The following is a 20,383-nucleotide window of genomic DNA, read 5'->3' on the forward strand; positions in this document are numbered from 1 at the left end:
ATGAATATAAGGCACCTACTCTTTGTAGGGATTCTGTAAATAGTAGGTGTTGTTACTATCCTTATTTCCATTCTCTTTTCTCTCTTACTATTTATCTTAAAAACTCCTTCCTTTTCCAATCAGAAATCATGCGTTTCTAACCCTGGCTCTCTGTTAGCAGCCACTGGACTGCTGGGAGTTTCTGGGGAATGGAATATTATGAACTCTCAAAATTTCATTTCATCAGGAACCTTATATCCCTTTGAACAGTGATAAAAGCCTTAATAAGAATAACCACTATTTGGCCCATTAAAATAATACAAAGATAAATGTGAGTTTTCAGAAAAAGCCCTTAAATTATAAAGCAAAGAATTGGAGAGTTAAATGGCATGTGAAGAATCTGAAGACATAACACATATTTAAATTTATGATTTTTTATTCTCTCTCTCTCTCCATTTATTACAACAGATTCTAAAAGATTGTTCTTATAACAAGACCATTATCCTGAGTAGATTTAAGGACTATTTTACCAGTATTTTTTCTTGAAATAATTGAGTTTGCTGAAATAAACAATTCAGCTCAATATTTTCCATCTCCCTCTAATACAGATGTATTTGATTCCTGTAAATCTGAGTGAAGTCAGTCATGATTTTATTCATATTTGTTTTCCACAGGGTATATGAGCTATTAAGTCATGTTGCATTTATTATAGATATGTTTGCTTTTTGGCAAGATAATTTTAATGATTGAGAACAATATTTTAGTACATGTAACACTGGGAAAACAACCAGAAAGGAGAATTGAAGCCAAATGTTCCTTACAATAAATACTTTAAGTAAATAAAATATTCTGTTGTGAGTCAAGCATACATTTACATATGAAATGTATAAAAATCATTTAGTATTATGCATACTGTTCATTCTTATGGTTCATATATGTATATATATTCCTCTCATATAAGAATATATCTATATCACTTTGTCTTTTTGTTTGTAATATATGTATATATTCCCATTATATCTTTCTTCCAGCCTCAAATATGTGGATATTTTCTTGGTTTTGTGCCATTTTAATTATCTTGGCTATTGCTGGTGTGGACACAATACTAAAGACCACACCATATACCAAATTCACGAAGGAGTCTGAGGGAAAACAGATGCCAAAGGGTACAAAGCCGTCCAGTGGCCAACCTCCAGAAGAAGAAACCCCCTTCACAGAAGCAGCTGAAATGGCAGAACCAACCCCTGACCCCTCAGCTTTCAATTCTGTCTTTGGTGCTGCCACCCTCTTCCCCTCTGAAAACCTCACTCTTGACACGGCTGATTTCTTCTTGAATTGCTGTGATTGTTGTTCATCTGGACCAGGGCAAAAAGGAGAACCTGGAGAGACTGGAAAGCCAGGTATTTGAAAATATACGAGGCCCTATATTTCTCACTTGTACATCCTTACAGTTGAGTGGTGGTGGATTGGTGATGGAATTGTCCCAAGGATTTCTACATTGTCATGAGAATGGGACAAGCCTAGGTGTAACATTGTGACAAATGCAATGGGTTCTGTTGCCCAGTGCGGTAGCCAGAGCCCCATGTATGGCTATTAATATTAAAATTAAATGAGATTAAAAATTCAATTCCTCAGTCACACGGGTCCCATTTTAAGTGCTCAGTAGCCACATGTGGCCAATGGACAGCACAGATATAGAGCATTTCCATAATTGCAGAAAGTTCTAATGGATGGTGCTGGTTAGAGCAGAGACTGGCCTACCAACCCTAGCACTGGTGTGTAGTCCTTCCAGTTACACAATCTTTTCATTAATGGCTGATGTAAATAGGGTAAGTGAAAATTCTGTGGTCTGGTAAGAATGTGTACTGACTGATGGGTTTTTGGAGTGCTACTTGTCGTTAGGATTAGAAATGGAATGCCTGTGAGTTGGAGAATAAAGGCAGGATTCAGTTCACTTCTCATTGAAATTCTGAGGCAACACAGTGTCCTTGCCCAGCAGTTTTCTCCATTGAACGTCATGGTTAAATATTTTAAAATTTCAGATGTCTTTCATGTATACAGTATGAATATACTCTCACTTTTATTGTAATACAGTTCAGCTTTCACATGTCCTACAGCAGAGAATTCAAGGAAAAAGTGAGATCAGAATGTCAATTTCAAATCCACTATTCCCTGAAAGAATTACATATAAATATTTGTTGTGTCTTGCCTGAAGAATTTAAAGTTATAAAATCAGGAATTCTGCATCCTCATTAAGCTTTTCATTCATTTCATCCCATTGCAGGAAACTTTTGGGAAATATGATCAGTGTTTATGTGGAGGCGGTATTGAATGGGAAAGAAGCTGGGTAGGGGTCTGGGGAACCAAGATTTCAGGGTTGCCAAAACATTACTGGAGATCTAATTAGGCTGAGAAAATTATATTTACCAGGATTTCTCTTAGTATCATGTCTGGCAAGCTGCTAGCAGGGAGCAGGAGGGGGTCATGTAAACACAGCTGGTTGCTAAACTATCATAAGTCATAGCATCAGGGCTTTTGTCTTACCCAGGGGTGGATTTAGCTGTGCTGTTCTTAGAGCTCAGCTTATTACATACATTAATTAACACACATAGTACATACATCACATTTGTATTATCTACTGTAATGTGATTAATAAATGTAGACTTTAAAAGTTATGAGCCTAATTTTACAGAGTTTCTGAATGAAAGTCTAATAGCTCATAAAGGTAAAATTCCATTTGAAATTTTATCTCCAGCTTCTCTCATTAATTCAGTTATATTATAACTACCTACTATGTGCCAAGAACTGTTAAGCACTTTATGTTGTTTCTCATTTTTGTAGAAAATGATTAAAATATTATGACATTTCAGTGGATAATTTAATTGCGTTTCAGAGAGTTTCAGGTAATTCTAGAGGTTACAGCACCTGAGAGTATAGAACCTGATGTCAAACTCAGTTTGTGCACCCTCCAGCCCCAGCTCTTCCATTAGGTCCAGCCTTCTGATATTTACACTAAACTAACCAAGATGTACACCTTGCCTAGATGGAAGGGGCAGCCTTCCTGCCCCTTGTGCCTTTGCAGGCAGTTGCTGTGCTCCCTGTGCCTTTCCCTCATAACCACATTGGGCATTTGGGGGTCGTGAGGAAGGGGGGTCATGGCACAGTGAACTGTAATTGTTCATTTTGCTTGCCTCTGCCTCCCCTGCTCTTTGTTCTCCATTCCTTTCCTCTGCTCTTCCTTCTTTTTTTAGACAGAAGAGCTTAACCACCACTTTGGCTTCTTAAGCTTGCCTTCAGCCTTAACCTCCATTGCATGCAATATATTAAAGCTTTTCATCTAAACAAATACAGTGTCCTTTCAAAGAGGAAATTCAACAGATTGAAAATAATTTTCTCCATCCCATCAACTTAATTATAATAATTAAGATGAAAGATTACAATTTAATTGAGTGTACTTATTTATAGGGTTAACTTTCAAAGAACCTGGCCATAAATTATTCCAATCAGGGATTGCAAAACAATCCCTAAGCTTGAACAGGGCTGGGGTTGCAGGAATGATAACTGTCCTAGGCTTGGGTGTCTGTGTGGCCTAGGTAAGTGGAAGGGACCTGGACTGCTGGGATGAGCAAGGACACCAGTGAGGTCTGAGTCCTGCACCATCTGCCCCTCGCCTGCCCCTCAGCCTCTTTTACCCTGGTCACTAGCTCCGCCCATGGTACTCTTCTTTCAGTTTCTTAAAAACACCATGGTCTTTTCTACTCTTGTTTTTCCTGAAATACTCATCTATGGTTTTTTTTTTTTTCTTTGTCTCAGAAATTTCTAATTTGTTCATTGGGTCTTAGCTTAATGACATTTTTTTCCAGGAGGTATCCTCTGATCCCATAAATCAGGTTTTTTTTAAACCACCATCTACAATAATAACTTTTGCTTTTCTTTACGTAACTAACAACAGTGTGGCCATTTCTATTTATTTGTGTGGTTATTTGTTCATGATTATCTTTCATGGACTCTCAGCCCCATGAGGGAAGGGACTGCTGGAATGTTGATGGCTGATTCCTGACACCTAGTAGGATGCTTCATGTGTAGGGGGGCTCAGAAATTTTTCCTGAATGAGTACATAAGTGAAGGAATGGGAAAACCAAATGTGCTAGGTATTGTGGTTTTACTGCTAATTTGAAAGTGTGGTCCACATGAGGTTAAGTGTCAGATAATCATCTTTTCTTGTTGTTTGATATAGTACTGCTTCTCTGAATCATTTGATCACTGCCATGAATTCAGTGACAAGTACTAATGGGCTCAATTTATCTATTCAGGTAGTGCAAAATTGCAAATCAGACAAAAATATTGTCCTTAGAACTCTGTAATAGTTTATTCTCACCCAGATTTTATCATTAGGACACTGACAGTCATTGGCCTCAACAAAATGACTGATTTTTTTTGAAGTAATGAATTTCAAAAGAGAATTTTTCTACCCTGATGGTTTTTAAATCTCATTTCCAGGTTTTAAGGGAGAAGCTGGTGATATGGGGATCCTAGGGCCACCAGGAGTCACTGGACCCCAAGGTCCAAAAGGCCAGAAAGGAGAGAAGGGTAGGTAATTATATCCATTTCATGTCAAAACTCAAGAGATGTCCTGCGTCATTTTTAAGAAGAGCAGCTTGCTAAGTAAATACCAGATTCTTGCAGGTGGATCTATTTTTTAAAATGTAAAAACTTGGTAAAGCATATTGTGAGTTATATTTGATATAAAAATGTTAACTTTATAAATAGCCAATTGAGAAATTTTAAACTTGCCTGGTAATATAGGCCCCCCCCCCACACCCATACCTTTTCTGTTCCTTGTAGTCCACCTGGCTGACTCAGTGACTGGGAGCCACAGGGCATAGACTCTGGGGAAGGGTCCTTTCCTATATACTCCTGTTTGAGTTCTTCTTTATGATGCAAATTAATTTCATACTACATAAAACTAATCAGAGCAGGCAATCCTCTAGAATATTCTATACAGATGGATAGCCTACCTTCTAAGGAGAGTATGACATATCCTTTGGCTTACTCTCAAATCAGGGGCAGTGTCAACGGTGCGAAGAGAACTGAATTAAAATGGAAGAAGTCAAGCTATTTGCAGTGACCTTGGACCCGTCACTTTACCTCATCTGGAAATTGAGAGGACTAGACTAGATATTTATTTATACTCTGTTTAAAGAAGATTTGTCATTATGTGGGCTTTCCTAGATCTTTTCCAGCTCAGAAATTCTGTAATTCCATAGATGTATCAGCAAAGAGGGTGCTCTGCTCTGGGAAATCCCTCGTTCTATAAGTGCTTCAAGGTATTGAGGGAAGGTTATAGATTCACTGGGACATTTAGAAATTCCTCAGGGAATACCACCAGCCTGTAGAAATACTATATATCCATCAAGTTAAATGTTTTAGCCTTAGTGTCACATGTCAAAAGACATAATATCATCTATACATCACCCTCTGCATGGCTCAGGAACTGCCTAACTCATTTCTGGTAGAACATTCAGTGAAGTAATTACTCAAAAAATATGCTAAGGTAAGAGAGAGCCACTTCACACTTGGCAGTTATGCGATTTTCATTCTTGGAAGCATTTAATCCTTTTGTGGCTGAATTATGTTAGCAGAAAGACCTGTGAAATAAAGATGAGTGATGAACCTCCCCAGTGATTGTTACATTTTGAAAGTTAGACTTCTGGAAGTAGAAGGAAAAAACAGGGAAGTATTATAAAATGAGGTTCTTAAGAGTATGCTTTGATGAAGGATCAAAAGTAGAAATTCATTTAGCCAGTCTCTATAAAGTGACTACTGTATTTTCCTTTTACTTCCGCTTAACTTGGACTCTTGATTAAGCCTTAAAGTTAAAAAAATAAATGAGTAGAGTGACTGTATTTTTTACTCAATCATTATCTGATTGAGTAAATTCATTATAAGCAGATAAACTCTTTAAATGAACTCGAGAACCAGAATAACTGTGCAGTGAATGTCAGGATATGAATATTGACAAAGACTGGGAATAGAATTATTCCTCCACTTCCATTCATAGTTATGTTCTCTTCAAAGGTATACAGATGTTTTCCTGATGGCCTATGGGTTAATTTCCAAATTTTAAATTTTAAATGGAATGATAGGGCTTCCCTGGTGGCGCAGTAGTTGAGAGTCCGCCTGCCGATGCAGGGGACACGGGTTCATGCCCCAGTCCGGGAAGATCCCACATGCCACGGAGCGGCTGGGCCTGTGAGCCATGGCCGCTGAGCCTACGCATCCAGAGCCTGTGCTTCGCAACGGGAGAGGCCACAACAGTGAGAGGCCTGTGTACCGCAAAAAAAAAAAAAAAAAAAAGGAATGATAAAGAGGAGCAAGCTACTTAGAAAACTCTGTTGAGCAGCTTATGGTGATATTTCTCTAGCTAGTCTTAGGAAATTTGGCTGAATCTCTTTTCATGACTTTTATTTATGTATTTATTTATTTATTTACAGCCATACTGCTTTTATTGTAAAATTAATAAATTCTTTATAGTAGATTATTAAATACTGCCATATTTTTGCAATGGTAATGAGAACCAACAAACAACTATATGCAACAGTATAAATCAATTTTACAAATATAATGTTGAGCAAAAGAATTCAGACACAAAAGATTACATACTATACAATTTCAATTATATAATGGTTAGTACAAATCCCCAAAAGTCTATGATGCTAAAAGTCAACTGTGAGTTACTCTCAAAGGTTAGGCTGTGACAAAAAGGGGGCACAATAGAGTCTTCTGGGACACTGATAATATTCTGGTTTCTTACGCAACATTGTAAATCAACTATATTTCAATTAAGAAATAAAATAAAAGAGATTAAGAAACTAAAAAAAATTATTTTGGTTTCTTCTTTGAAAAATTTTTATTGGGGTATAGTTGCCGTAAAGTGAATCAGCTATACATCTACATATGTGCCCTCATTTTTGGATTTCCTTCCTATTTAGGTCACTGCAGAGCATTGAGTAGAGTTCCCTGTGCTTTACAGTACGTTCTCATTAGTTATCTATTTTATATATAGTATCAATAGTGTATATATGTCAATCCCTATCTCACAATTCATCCTACCCACACCCTTTTCCCCTTTGGTATCCATATGTTTGTCCTCTATGTCTGTGTCTCTATTTCAGCTTTGCAAATAAGATAATCTATACCATTTTTAAAGAATCCACATATATGGGATAATATATGATATTTCTTTTTCTCTTTCTGCCTTACTTCACTCTGTATGACAGTCTCTAGGTCCATCCATGTCTCTACAAATGACACAGTTTCATTCTTTTTTATGGCTGGGTAATATTCCATTATATATATGTACCACATCTTCTTTATCCATTCCTCTGTTGATGGACACTTAGGTTGCTTCCATGTCCTGCCTATTGTAAATAGTGCTGCAATGAACGTTGGGGTGCATGTGTCTTTTTGCATTATGGTTTCTCTGGGTATATACCCAGTAGTGGGATTGCTGGGTCATATGGCTGTTCTATTTTTAGTTTTTTAAGGAACCTCCATACTGTTCTCCATAGTGGTTTTATCAATTTACATTCCCATCAACAGTGCAAGAGGGTTCCCTTTTCTCCACACTCTCTCCAGCACTTATTGTTTGTAGATTTTTTGATAATGCATTCTGACTGGTGTGAGGTGATACCTCATTGTAGTTTTGATTTGCAATTCCTCTAATAATTAGTGATGTTGAGCATCCTTTCATATGTTTGTTGGCAATCTGTATATCTTCTTTGGAGAAATGTCTATTTAGGTCCTCTGACCATTTTTGGATTGGGTTGTTTGTTTTTTTCATATTGAGCTGCATGAGCTGCTTGTATATTTTGGAGGTTAATCCTCTGTCAGTTGCTTCATTTGCAAATATTTTCTCCCATTCTGAGGATTGCCTTTTGGTCTTGTTTATGGTTTCCTTTGCTGTGCAAAAGCTTTGAAGTTTCATTAGGTCCCTACCATTTGTTTATTTTTGTTTTTATATCCATTTCTCTAAGAGGTGGGTCAAAAAGGATCTTGCTGTGATTTATGTCATAGTGTTCTGCCTATGTTTTCATCTAAGAGTTTTATAGTGTCTGGCCTTACATTTAGATCTTTGATCCATTTTCAGTTTATTTTTGTGCATGGTGTTAGGAAGTGTTCTAATTTCATTCTTTTACATGTAGCTGTCCAGGTTCCCCAGCACCACTTATTGAAGAGACTCTCTTTTCTCCACTGTATATTCTTGCCTCCTTTATCAAAAGTAAGGTGACCATAGGTGTGTGGGTTTATCTCTGGGCTTTCTATCCTGTTCCATTGATCTATATTTCTGTTTTTGTGCCAGTACCATACTGTCTTGATTACTGTAGCTTTGTAGTATAGTCTGAAGTCAGGGAGCCTGATTCGTCCAACTCCTTTTTTCTTTCTAAAGATTGTTTTGGCTATTTGGGGTCTTTTGTGTTTCCATACAAATTGTAAAAATTTTTTGTTCTAGTTCTGTGAAAAATGCCATTGGTAATTTGATAGGGATTGCATTGAATCTGTAGATTGCTTTGGGTATTATAATCATTTTCACAATATTGATTCTTCCAATTCCAGAACATGGTATATCTCTCCATCTGTTTGTGTCTTTTTTGATTTCTTTCATCAGTATCTTATAGTTTTCTGAGTACAGGTCTTTTGCCTCCTTAGGTAGGTTTATTCCTAGATATTTTATTCTTTTTCTTGCAGTGGTGAATGAAATTGTTTCCTTAATTTCTCTTTCTGATCTTTCATTGTTAGTGTATAGGAATGCAAGAGATTTCTGTGTATTAATTTTGTATCATGCAACTTTACTAAATTCATTGATTAGCTCTAGTAGTTTTCTAGTGACATCTTTAGGATTCTGTAGGTATATTATCATGTAATCTGCAAGCAGTTTCAGTTTTACATATTCTTTTCCAGTTTGTATTCCTTTTATTTCTTTTTCTTCTCTGATTTCTGTGGCTAGTACTTCCAAAACTATGTTGTAAAATTGTGGTGAGAGTGGGCACCCTTGTCTTTTTCCTGATCTTAGAGGAAATGCTTTCAGTTTTTCACCACTGAGAATAATGATTGATGTGGGTTTTTCATATATGGCCTTTATTGTGTTGAGATAAGTTCGCTCTATGCCCACTTTCTGGAGAGTTTTTTTTAATCTTAAATGGGTGTTGAATTTTGTCAAAAGCTCTTTCTGCATCTCTTGAGATGATCATATGTTTTTTATCCTTCAATTTGTTAATATGGTGTATCACATTCATTGATTTGCATGTATTTAAGAGTTCTTGCATCCCTGGGATAAATCCCACTTGATCATGGCGTGTGGTCCTTTTAATGTGTTGTTGGATTTGGTTTGCTAGTATTTTGTTGAGGATTTTTCCGTTTATGTTCATCAGTGATATTGGCCTGTAATTTTCTTTTTTTGTGTGATATCTTTGTCTGGTTTTGATATCATGGTGATGGTGGCCTCATAGAATGAGTTTGGGAGTGTTCCTCCCTCTGCAATTTTTGGGAAGAGTTTGAGAAGGATAGATGTTAGCTCTTCTCTAAAATTTGATAGAATTCGCCTGTGAAGTCATCTGGTCTTGGACTTTTGTTTGTTGGAAGATTTTAAATCACAGTTTCAATTTCATTACTTGTGACCGGTCTGTTTATATTTTCTATTTCTTCCTGGTTCAGTCTTGGAAGGTTATGCCTTTCTAAGAATTTGTCCACTTCTTCCAGGTTGTCCATTTTATTGGTATAGAGTTGCTTACAAAGGATCTCTTATGATCCTTCGTATTTCTGCAATGTCAGTTGTAACTCATCCTTTTCAATTTCTAATGTTATTGACTTGAGTCATCTCCCTTTTTTTCTTGATGAGTCTGCCTAAAGGTTTATCAATTTGGTTTATCTTCCCAAAGAACCATCCTTTAGTTTTAGTGATTTTTGCTGTTGTTTTCTTTGTTTCTAGTTCATTTATTTCCATTTTCACCTTTATGATTTCTTTCCTTTACTAACTTTTTTTTTTGTTCTTCTTTCTCTAGTTGCTTTAAGTGTAAGGTTACGTTGTTTATTTGAGATTTTTCTTGTTTCTTGAGGTAAGATTGTATTACTTTAAACTTCCCTCTTAGAACTGCTTTTGCTGCTTCCCATAGGTTTTGGTTCATCGTGTTTTTATTGTCATTTGTTTCTAGGTATTTTAGCTTTTTATTTATTTATTTTTGGCTGTGTTGGGTCTTCGTTGCTGCATGCAGGCTTTCTCTAGTTGTGGTGAGCGGGGGCTACTCTTCATTGCAGTGCACGGGCTTCTCATTGTGGTGGCGTCTCTTGTTGTGGCTCTAGGTGTGTGGGCTTCAGTAGTTGTGGCACGCAGTCTCAGTAGTTGTGGCTCGTGAGCCGTAGAGTGCAGGCTCAGTAGTTGTTGTGCGTGTGCTTAGTTGATCTGTGGCATGTGAGATCATTCCATACCAGGGCTTGAACCCGTGTCCCCTGCATTGGCAGGTGGATTCTTAACCACTGTGCCACCAGGAGCCCCCTCGTGGTGTTTTTTGATTTCCTCTTTGATTTCTTCAGTGATCTCTTGGTTGTTTAGTAGCATATTGTTTACCCTCTAAGTGTTTGTGTTTTTTACTGTTTTTCCCCTGTAATTGATTTCTAATCTCATAGCCTTGTGGTCGGAAAAGAAGCTTGATATGATTTCAATTTTCTTAAATTTACCGAGGCTTGATTTGTGACCCAAAATGTGATCTATCCTGGAGAATGTTCCACATACAATTGAGAATGTATTCTGCTGCTTTTGGATGGAATGTCCTATAAATATCAACTGAGTCTACCTGGTCTAATATGTCATTTAAAGCTTGTGTTTCCTTATTAATTTTCTGTCTGGATATCTATCCACTGATATAAGTGGAGTGTTAAAGTCCCCACTATTATTGTGTTATTGTCAATTTCCTCTTTTATGGCTGTTAGCATTTGCCTTATGTATAGAGGTGCTCCTACGTTGGGTGCATAAATATTTACTCTTGTTATATCTTCTTGTTGGATTGATCCCTTGATCATTTTTAGTGTCCTTCTTTGTCTCTTGTAATAGTCTTTATTTTAATGTCTATTTTGCCTGATATGAGTATTTCTACTGCAGCTTTCTTTTGATTTCCATTTGCATGGAATATCTTTTTCCATCCTCTCACTTTCAATCTGTATGTGTCCCTAGGTCTGAAGTGGGTATCTTGTAGACAGCATATATATGGGTCTTATTTTTGTATGCATTCAGCCAATCTGTGTCTTTTGGTTGGAGCATTTAATCCATTTACATTTAAAGTAATTATCAATATGTATGTTCCTATTACCATTTTCTTAATTTTTTGTGGTTTGTTTTTGTAGGTCTTTTTCTTCTCTTGTGTTTCCTGCCTAGAGAAGTTCATTTAGCATTTGTTGTAAAGCTGGTTTTGTCGTGCTGAATTCTCTTGGCTTTGCTTTTCTGTAAAACTTTTGATTTCTCCATCAAATCTGAATGAGATCCTTGCTGGGTAGAGTAATCTTGGTTGTAGATTTTTCCCTTTCATCACTTTAAATATGTCCTGCCACTCACTTCTGGCTTGCAGAGTTTCTGCTGAAAGATCAGCTGTTAACTTTTTGAGGATTCCTTTGTATGTTATTTGTTGCTTTTCCCTTGCTGCTTTTAGTAATTTTTCTTTGTGTTTAATTTTTGTTAGTTTGATTAATATGTGTCTCAGCCTGTTTCTCCATGGGTTTATCCTGTATGGAACTGTCTGTGCTTCCTGGACTTGATTGACTATTTCCTTTCCCATGTTAGAGAAGTTTTTGACTATAATCTCTTCAAATATTTTCTCAGACACTTTCTCTTTCTCTACTACTTCTGGGATCCCTATAATTTGAACATTGGTGCATTTAATGTTGTCCCAGAGGTCTCTGAGACTGTCCTCATTTCTTTTCATTCTTTTTTCTTTTTTTGTTCCATGGCAGTTATTTCCACCATCCTATCTTCCAGGTCACTTATCTGTTCTTCTTCCTCAGTAATTCTGCTATTGATTCCTTCGAGTTTATTTTTAATTTCAGTAATTGCATTGTTCATCACTGTTTGTTTGTTCTTTAGTTCTTCTAGGTCCTTGTTAAACATTTCTGTTTAACAGAATTGGATCATCTTTACTATTATTACTCTGAATTCTTTTTCAGGTAGATAGCCTATTTCCTCTTCATTTATTTGGTCTTGTGGGTTTTTACCTTGCTCCTTCTTCTGCAACATATTTCTCGGTCTTCTCATTTTGTCTAACTTACTGTGTTTGAGGTCTTCTTTCCACAGGCTGCAGTGTTATAGTTCCTCTTGCTTCTGGTGTCTGACCTTGGTGGGTGAGGTTGGTCCAGTGGCTTGTGTAAGCTTCCTGGTGGGAGGGACTGGTGCCTGTGTTCTGGTGGGTGGAGCTGGATCTTGTCCCTCTGATGAGCAGGGCCATGTCAGGTGGTGTGTTTTGGGGTGTCTGTAGCTTAGCACAACTTTAGGCAGTCTGTCTGCTGATAGGTGGGTTTGCGTTCCTGTCTTGCTTGTTGTTTGCTATGAGGCATACAGCACTAGAGCCTGCAGGCACTTGGGTAGAGCCATGTCTTGTATTCAAGATGGAGACCTCTGGGAGAGATCTCATCAATTAACATTCCTTGGGGTTAGGAATTCTCTGGCAGTCCAGCATCCTGGACTCAGCGCTCTCTCCCCCAAGGCTCAGGCCTGACCCCTGGCTGGGAAACCAAGACCCCAGAAGCCACACATCATGGCAATAAAGGGTATAAAAAAGGGGGGGGGGAGAAAACAAAGGAAAACAAAAAGAGAAACAAAACCCAAGAGAAATAGCAAATACAGAAACAAATAGCAACAACAGCAATAACACCTAAAAACAAAGAGAACTCCAGACAAATGGTAAAAGCAAAACCAAATAAACAAAAATGAAAACAAACTCATGCACACACAAAAAGAAACAAAAACAAAACCAAAGAAAACAAAAACCAAGAGAACAACCAGACAAACAAAAGAACGCCAAAATGAGGGCTTCCCTGGTGGTGCAGTGGTTGAGAGTCTGCCTGCCAATGCAGGGACATGGGTTCGTGCCCCGGTTCAGGAAGATCCCGCATGCCATCGAGCGGCTGGGCCCATGAGCCATGGCCACTGAGCCTGCGTGTCCGGAGCCTGTGCTCCACAACAGGAGAGGCCACAACAGTGAGAGGCCCGCATACCACACACACACAAAAAAAGAGAACTCCAAAATGAAATCAATTAAAAACAAAACTGGGCTTCCCTGGTGGCGCAGTGGTTGAGAGTCCACCTACCAATGCAGGAGACACGGGTTCATGCCCCGGTCTGGGAAGATCCCATATGCCATGGAGCGGCTGGGCCTGTGAGCCATGGCCACTGATCCTGCGCCTCTGGAGCCTGTGCTCCTCCACGGTAGAGGCCACAACAGTGAGAGGTCTGTGTACCAAAAAAAAAAAAAAAAAAAAAAAACTAAAACAGAATGCAAACTGAAGAATAAAGCAAACAAAACAGACCCACAAAAACAATTTAAAAAAAGGATAAAAAGAAAAAACAGAAAAAAGAGGAAAAAAGATAAAAACAAAATAGAACAAAGAAAAGGAAAAAAACAGAATAATGAAAAAGCAAAGTAAAAATAAAAATTAAAAAAATATTAACAAAATTTAAAAAAGAAAGAAAAAAAACCAGAGAAAAACCAAACAAACCTAAAAACTTCAAAAATACTAAATAAAAATAAAGAATAATTACAAAAAACAAAGCCAGCAACAGAACAAATCAAAACATAATAATAATAATAATAGTAATAATATTTTCCTGGGGTCTCAGCTCTCATTGTCCTAGCCCCTGCTGTGAGCCACAGCCCACCTCCACCTCCCCAGTAGGCCCTCCATTTCCTCTAGGTTGGTCTCTTGACCTGCTGTGGGCACTGTGAGGACAGGTCAGACTCTGACCTGGCCCAACTCATGTGTGTGCTTGCCCCCAAAGTCCACAGCTGCCAGAGCTAGACCATTTTCATTTGTGGGAACACTCATTGTTCATTCAGATCCATAGATGCAGGGTCTATGAAGCTGATCACAGGGCCTTAATATGTAGCTTGCGCAACTGATGGGAAGATTTTTACTCCTCTTCCTTAGTCGCCCTGCCCCTGGGGCTCAGCTGTGATTTTAGCCCCACTTCTTCATGTGGGCCACCCACAGGATTCTGCTCCCAAGGCTGCCCTCGAGCACTTGGGCCTGCCCCAGTGAGGACAGGGCGTGGAGGTGGCATGGCTGCCTGGGTCGCAGGAGCCGCAGTGACAACAGGTGCACAGGGAAGCAGCAGCAACAGGCACAAGAGATCTGGCCCTAGTGGAGGCATTTTCTAGTGCCCAGTGACAGGTGTGCGAGGGCCAGCCCTGGCAGGGCCCTCTCCTAGCACCTGGGGGGATGGGCAGGGGCTGGTGCATGGGGAGAGAGGCTGCAGTGGTGTCTCCATCCCCTGCATGTCACTCAACAGTGGTGCCTTTCTTCCATGGCAGTCCAGGTTTCCTCTACAGGCATTCCCAGTTGCATATTTCCTCCCTCCCATCCCCATAGTCTGTCTCCTTGCAGCCAACAATAGTACTCCTCCTGGGTTTGTACTCCAATCCCCACCCTCCAGCTCCCAGCCCCCGTGCGCACCAGTGGACACATGTCCCAGTGTGCAGCATGCAGTTCTGTTGCATGGACTGTCTGTGTAGGTCTCACTCTGTGCTGTCTGTCACAGACAGGCCATTCCACCCTCCTCTGACAGCCTCAGATGCTTCCCTTCTGTCCCAACCGATTTCTCTGTTGGTGAGGGGGCTTCCCCAGATGTGGGAACCTCTCTGCTGCTTCAGCTCCGCAACTGGGGAGCAGGTTCCATCCCGTTTCCTCTCCCCTTCTTTCTCCCTTTCTTTCATCCTACCTGGTTATGCAGGCATCTTTATTGTCCTTTCTGGTGTCCAAGGTTTTCTGCTAGTGTTCAGCCCATGTTCTGTGAGAATTGTTGCATCTGTAGATGTATTCTTTTTTTTTTTTTTTTTTTGTGGTATGCGGGCCTCTCACTGTTGTGACCTCTCCCGTTGCGGAGCACAGGCTCCGGATGTGCAGGCTCAGTGGCCATGGCTTACGGGCCCAGCCGCTCCGCGGCATGTGGGGTCTTCCCGGACCGGGGCACGAACCCGTGTCCCCTCCATTGGCAGGTGGACTCTCAACCACTGCACCACCAGGGAAGCCCTGTTGATGTATTCTTGATGCATTTGTGGAGAGAGATGAACTCCATGTCCTCCTACTCCTCTGCCATCTTGAAAAGCCCCCTCTTCTCATGACTTTTAATTTGACTTAGGGTTTCTTTTTCCCTGGCAAAAATGAAACAAAATATGTTGGTTATATCATAAATAATATGGCTGGTAAGTTGATGCCAACCAATATTATATACACTTATGTTTGACTCCGTACAGATTGCTAAACTTTTTCATACCTCAGTTTCTTTTGTGATGAAAGTGGTGACAAAAATATGTGCTCTACCTTTCTTGATGGGAGATGCTACAATCTTTTGTAAATGAAAAATGTTCCAATTGATGAAATGTGCTCTGTTATGTGAGCCTCCCTGTTATATGAGAGGCTGTTTTACTATAAAAAAAATTAATATTAAACTAAAAGTTTGAAATTTAAAAATTGATGTTAAGAGCTTGGAACATTACCTGGTGCAAAGTAAGTGCTCAATGAGAGTTAACTATTATTGTTACTGTTATTTTTGCTATTATTAGTTACAATTAAAATAAATCTAGGGTGGCTGCACTGTAACAGGATGGGCCTTTGGCCAGGCCCAGTATAAAAGTCCATTTTGTGGTAATATGGCAAATATCTAAAAGCCAAGATATTTTTATTTTTTCAAACATGAATTTTCACAGCTTTATAATTTGCCCAAAGAGTGTATGAAAAAGATTCCAAACAAAATGAAAATTAGCTTTTCCTTGGTGCTTTATGTATATCAAGGACAATATTTTTTATCCTGTGTGGGTTTTTTTTTTTTTTTTGTTTGTTTGTTTGTTTTTTTGTGGTACGCAGGCCTCCCACTGCTGCGGCCTCTCCCGTTGCAGAGCACAGGCTCCGGACACACAGGCTCAGCGGCCATGGCTTACGGGCCCAGCCGCTCCGCGGCATGTGGGATCCTCCCGGACCGGTGCACGAACCCGTGTCCCCTGCATCGGCAGGCAGACTCTCAACCACTGCGCCACCAGCGAAGCCCCCTGTGTGGGTTTTTATCATGAATAGTTTTAGCTGACTGCAGAGTGTTGTGCTCTGTGTTTCAGCTTATATGGTGCATGGTACAATCTCTCACGCATTGTGAGGGATATAAAAAAGAGGACCTTTTAACTGTCATTCAGAATTTGTAATAAGAGGAGCACAAACACGGACATACATAATGTAAGGCAGAATGTCATAGGTTTTGTAAGAGATTTGAAGAGCTACAAGAATGCTGAGGGAAAAGCTGAAATCTGAAGAGATTTGGCACTACCTCCAAATATACTTTAAATGGTTTACCATCAATTGGAATAAAATATTCCGAATGTTGCTCAATAAATTCTTTTTCCATATTGTTTTACCGTTACAGATTTTGGTAAAGGAAACATTAGAATGTGACAGAGTTGTGAAATGGGTGTTTGTTATATCATAGCTAATATAGTTAGAAAAAAGTTAATCTTGGTATCATTTTAGGACTTAAGGGAGAACGTGGGGAGCAAGGAACAAGTGGAGTTCCAGGATACCCAGGAAAACCTGGAGTACCAGGTAGTGTATAAAGTATATCTACTGTGTGTAGTCATGTGTGCAGTATGGCCCTTAATTTTCTTCCTGTTTGTATTTAAAGTTATCAGGGAGGTAAGATGGAAATATCAATTCGTAATAATCTTCTAATAATTTAGTGTACTGATTGGATGGAGTGTTATCAGCACTAGTCTAGGAGTCTAGAAGTGGTAAAAGTATCTGAACTCTGCACCTCTTTCTTGCTGTCCTTGGGAAAAAGATCTCTAAATCTTTCTGGGTTGCAGATTTTTTGCCTGTAAGATTTTGGGTTTGGATGGACAATATGGAGATTTAGGAGAATAGCTGGGTTGGGACAAAATGCAAAGTGTAATGGAACACAATGGGCAACTATAGTTCTAATACTCTCCATTATCTTAAAAGTCAAACAAACAAACAGACAAACAAACTAGATATATAAGATCTAAATATAAGCTGTTACTTCTCAGTAGCATTAACTCTTTCCTTTATGAGGGAGTAGCTTGATTTGAATGGCTCAGTGTAAGAGTCTCCTCTGCATGGCCATTGGTCAGGCAAGAAGCAGGTTTCCAGCTCCAGTTCAGAGGTTTTGTTTCATTTTGTGAGCTCTCTGATAATAGCATACTGGTCATACCGTATGGGAGCCTTAACCATTATTTTAATTTTTCCATTTCAGGTGGACTTGGTCCTAAGGGGGATAGAGGAAACATTGGCCTGGCAGGAGTGAAAGGACAAAAAGGCTCGAAGGGGGACACGTGTGCCAATGGTACCAAAGGAGAGAAAGGAGATAAAGGAGACCAAGGGGTTGAGGGTGCACCAGGCTTGAATGGAGAGCCTGGGGCCAAGGGAGACAAGGGGGAGATGGGGGATAAGGGCTACTGTGGAGATTCTGGGGAGAGGGGGGGTAAAGGAGAAAAAGGCGAGGAGGGCATGAAAGGAGAAAAAGGTAGCAAAGGAGATATTGGAATGGAAGGGAAAAGTGGTTCAGATGGGCTGCCTGGTCCCCAAGGTGATCCAGGAGTTAAAGGAGAGAAGGGAGAGTTGGGGCCTCCTGGTCTTGTGGGACCTGCAGGGCCAAAGGGTGAACTTGGGAGCAAAGGGGTCCGAGGGTCTATTGGGAAGAAGGGCTCTCGGGGCCTCAAGGGCTCCAAGGGGGAGGTGGCCAGAGTCCCACAGTCAGCTTTCAGTGCTGCTTTATCCAAGCCTTTCCCTCCTCCAAATGCCCCTATCAAGTTTGACAAGGTTCTCTATAACGACCAAGGGAACTACAGCCCTGTCACTGGGAAATTTAACTGTAGTATTCCTGGGGCATATGTTTTTTCCTACCACATCACCGTGAGGGGCCGACCTGCTCAGATCAGCCTGGTGGCCTGGAATAGGAAGCAGTTCAAGTCCAGAGAAACGCTCTATGGTCATGAAATAGACCAGGCCTCTCTCCTCATCATCTTGAAATTAAAAGCAGGGGACCAAGTCTGGCTGGAAGTTTCAAAAGATTGGAATGGGGTGTACGTCAGCACTGAGGATGATAGCATTTTTACTGGGTTCCTTTTGTACCCAGAGGAAAACCCTGGCATTTCACCATAAACTTGTATCTTCAACACTGTAGTTTGGGTTTAGTGGAATAAGTCAGGTAACATTGGGTAGTGCTATTGAAAAAAATAACCTTCATTTTTTTTCATGATTATAAAAATAATACAGAAAAATTATATCACCTAGAGTCAATAATTCCTATTTTAAAACATCACCTTTAAAAAAATATTTATATGTATTTGAGAGCATGTTTCTATTAATTTTGTAGCTAGCTTTTTTCATTTAGCATTATAATGGCATTTCTCAAGCCCTTTAAATAATATTTGTATACAAAAATATGAATGAAATTTGTAATAAATAAATATATTCTTACTAAATATTTTCTATGTCTCATAAAAATGTGTGTAACTCTTTTCAGTGTGAATGTGAGGCTAACAGCTGACATATGATGGGTAGGTATTTCTCAAAAGTTTCTAATTCTATTGGGAGGATTGCCTTCCAACAAAATAGAACTATTCCCATGTTAGTTTAATTTAGGGAGAATACACAGAAAGAATAGTAAAGACTAGCTAAAGTATTTTTAAGATTAATCAGTGTGTAAGGGTTTGCTCATAAAAAACCTGTATTATATGGACTTGTGTGTTGGGTAAAAGGTAAAAAGAAAGTTGATATAGATATTGCTTCATCATAGCAAAGATCTAACGATTCATCTAATTATTGTGCTTAGAAGACTGAATGTTCCCCAAAGATTTCAGAGTAAAATTAAATCATTATTGATCTAAAATTTCAGCCCTTTCTTCATGGAAGAACACTTAATTTGGATAAATTCTTTGACTTCATTATCATCATCTCTAAAATAATTAATTCTAGTTATTCAGTGATAACATTGCTGGAACAGGTGGGTATTTGGGAATTCACTTGCAATGTAAATATTTAAAGCTGTGAATATATAATAACTCAACAGCCTCATTTATTAAGAAGTGAATTTGTTGACTCTAAATTGAATTTGGTTTAATGAAGGCATATAGTTATGCAGATTTGCAAATCTTGGTGAGTCAAATCAAGGAGTGGGTGATGGGAAACTTTTTGGTCTTGCTCTGCCAGATAAACAAACTCTGAAAAACATAATTTATTTTTGATCTTCATATATATGTATATATATATTAGAATAGTGTTTCTCAAACTGTGTTCAGAGGAAAACCATTACTGGAAGTTGTTATTATGAGCTACTGCAAAGAGTGGGTTCTGTGTCAAACAAATGTTGGAAATGCTATATTCTATCTCCCTTTTAAAGATTCATAGAGCATGTTAGTGTAGTCCCTGATATTCCCTCAGAAAAGAAATTTGTTTAATTTTGTTTTATCCAGTGATATTATATTTATTTTGAGTATAGAATTCATCAAGCAGCTTCCCATGGAACAGTGTTCTGTAAGATGCCAATTTTGGAAATGTTGCATTAGCTTCTCATCCAAAGATTACCCAGCAGGCTGGAATAAAGTTTACTCTTGACATTTAGCCCTTGCTTCAGCAATTCTTCTCTATTTAGATTGCAATATTGCTTTAATTGGGGCTTTGCTTGTATTTGTCACAGGGAGAGTAAGAATTCACAAATGATTAAGAGCGATATTTGCACTTAGACTTTTCCAGTTTGAGGACGGGATAGTGAAGAGATTCCAGGAACTTAGAGTTTTGTCTCTCTGTATTTTCTTATAGATATATTTCTTTCTTTATGCCTTCTCCATCTTTGGGTCAGAGGGATTTGGGAGGCTGAGACCAACTAACCTAGGAAGATGGAAGAGAAACCACATCAAAGGATGTAATGTAAAAGGCAGCTGGGCAGAGGGCCAGTAAGAGAGGAACAATTCACATGGAGGATTTATGATATCCAGCGGTGTCTTACATGTGTGTTTGTGGTAAACATTTTATAGGAAGTCTGAAGTTAAGAGTTTAGGGTTAGGATCCAGGGTTGGTGGTTAGTTATGAATTTTTCCCAGGGCATCCCAACTAAGGAAGTTCTTAGCCTTTGGGATGGCTTTGG

At 39.0% G+C, this 20,383-nt stretch overlaps 1 protein-coding gene across 1 annotated transcript; it reads left to right on the forward strand.

The window, feature by feature from the left end:
• Positions 1–1,010: 1,010 nt before the first annotated feature.
• Positions 1,011–18,641, forward strand: OTOL1 (otolin 1). The gene is made up of 4 exons (XM_081235040.1): positions 1,011–1,379; positions 4,480–4,569; positions 16,753–16,824; positions 17,492–18,641. The coding sequence occupies exons 1-4, from the start codon at positions 1,019–1,021 to the stop codon at positions 18,397–18,399; spliced, it is 1,431 nt and encodes a 476-aa protein (XP_081091166.1). The 5' UTR covers positions 1,011–1,018; the 3' UTR covers positions 18,400–18,641.
• Positions 18,642–20,383: the final 1,742 nt, after the last annotated feature.

This window comes from Mesoplodon bidens (genome assembly GCF_964165515.1).
Source record: "Mesoplodon bidens genome assembly, chromosome: 5".
Classification (NCBI taxonomy): domain Eukaryota; kingdom Metazoa; phylum Chordata; class Mammalia; order Artiodactyla; family Ziphiidae; genus Mesoplodon; species Mesoplodon bidens.

What these genes read in the sequence shown, in the direction of transcription:
- OTOL1 (XM_081235040.1), top strand. Translation starts at nt 1,019, where the DNA reads ATGTGGATATTTTCTTGGTTTTGTGCCATTTTAATTATCTTGGCTATT. An exon ending in AGGCCAGAAAGGAGAGAAGG is followed by an intron (nt 4,570 to 16,752) that starts GTAGGTAATTAT and finishes GTATCATTTTAG; the next exon opens with GACTTAAGGGAGAACGTGGG. An exon ending in AGGAAAACCTGGAGTACCAG is followed by an intron (nt 16,825 to 17,491) that starts GTAGTGTATAAA and finishes TTTCCATTTCAG; the next exon opens with GTGGACTTGGTCCTAAGGGG.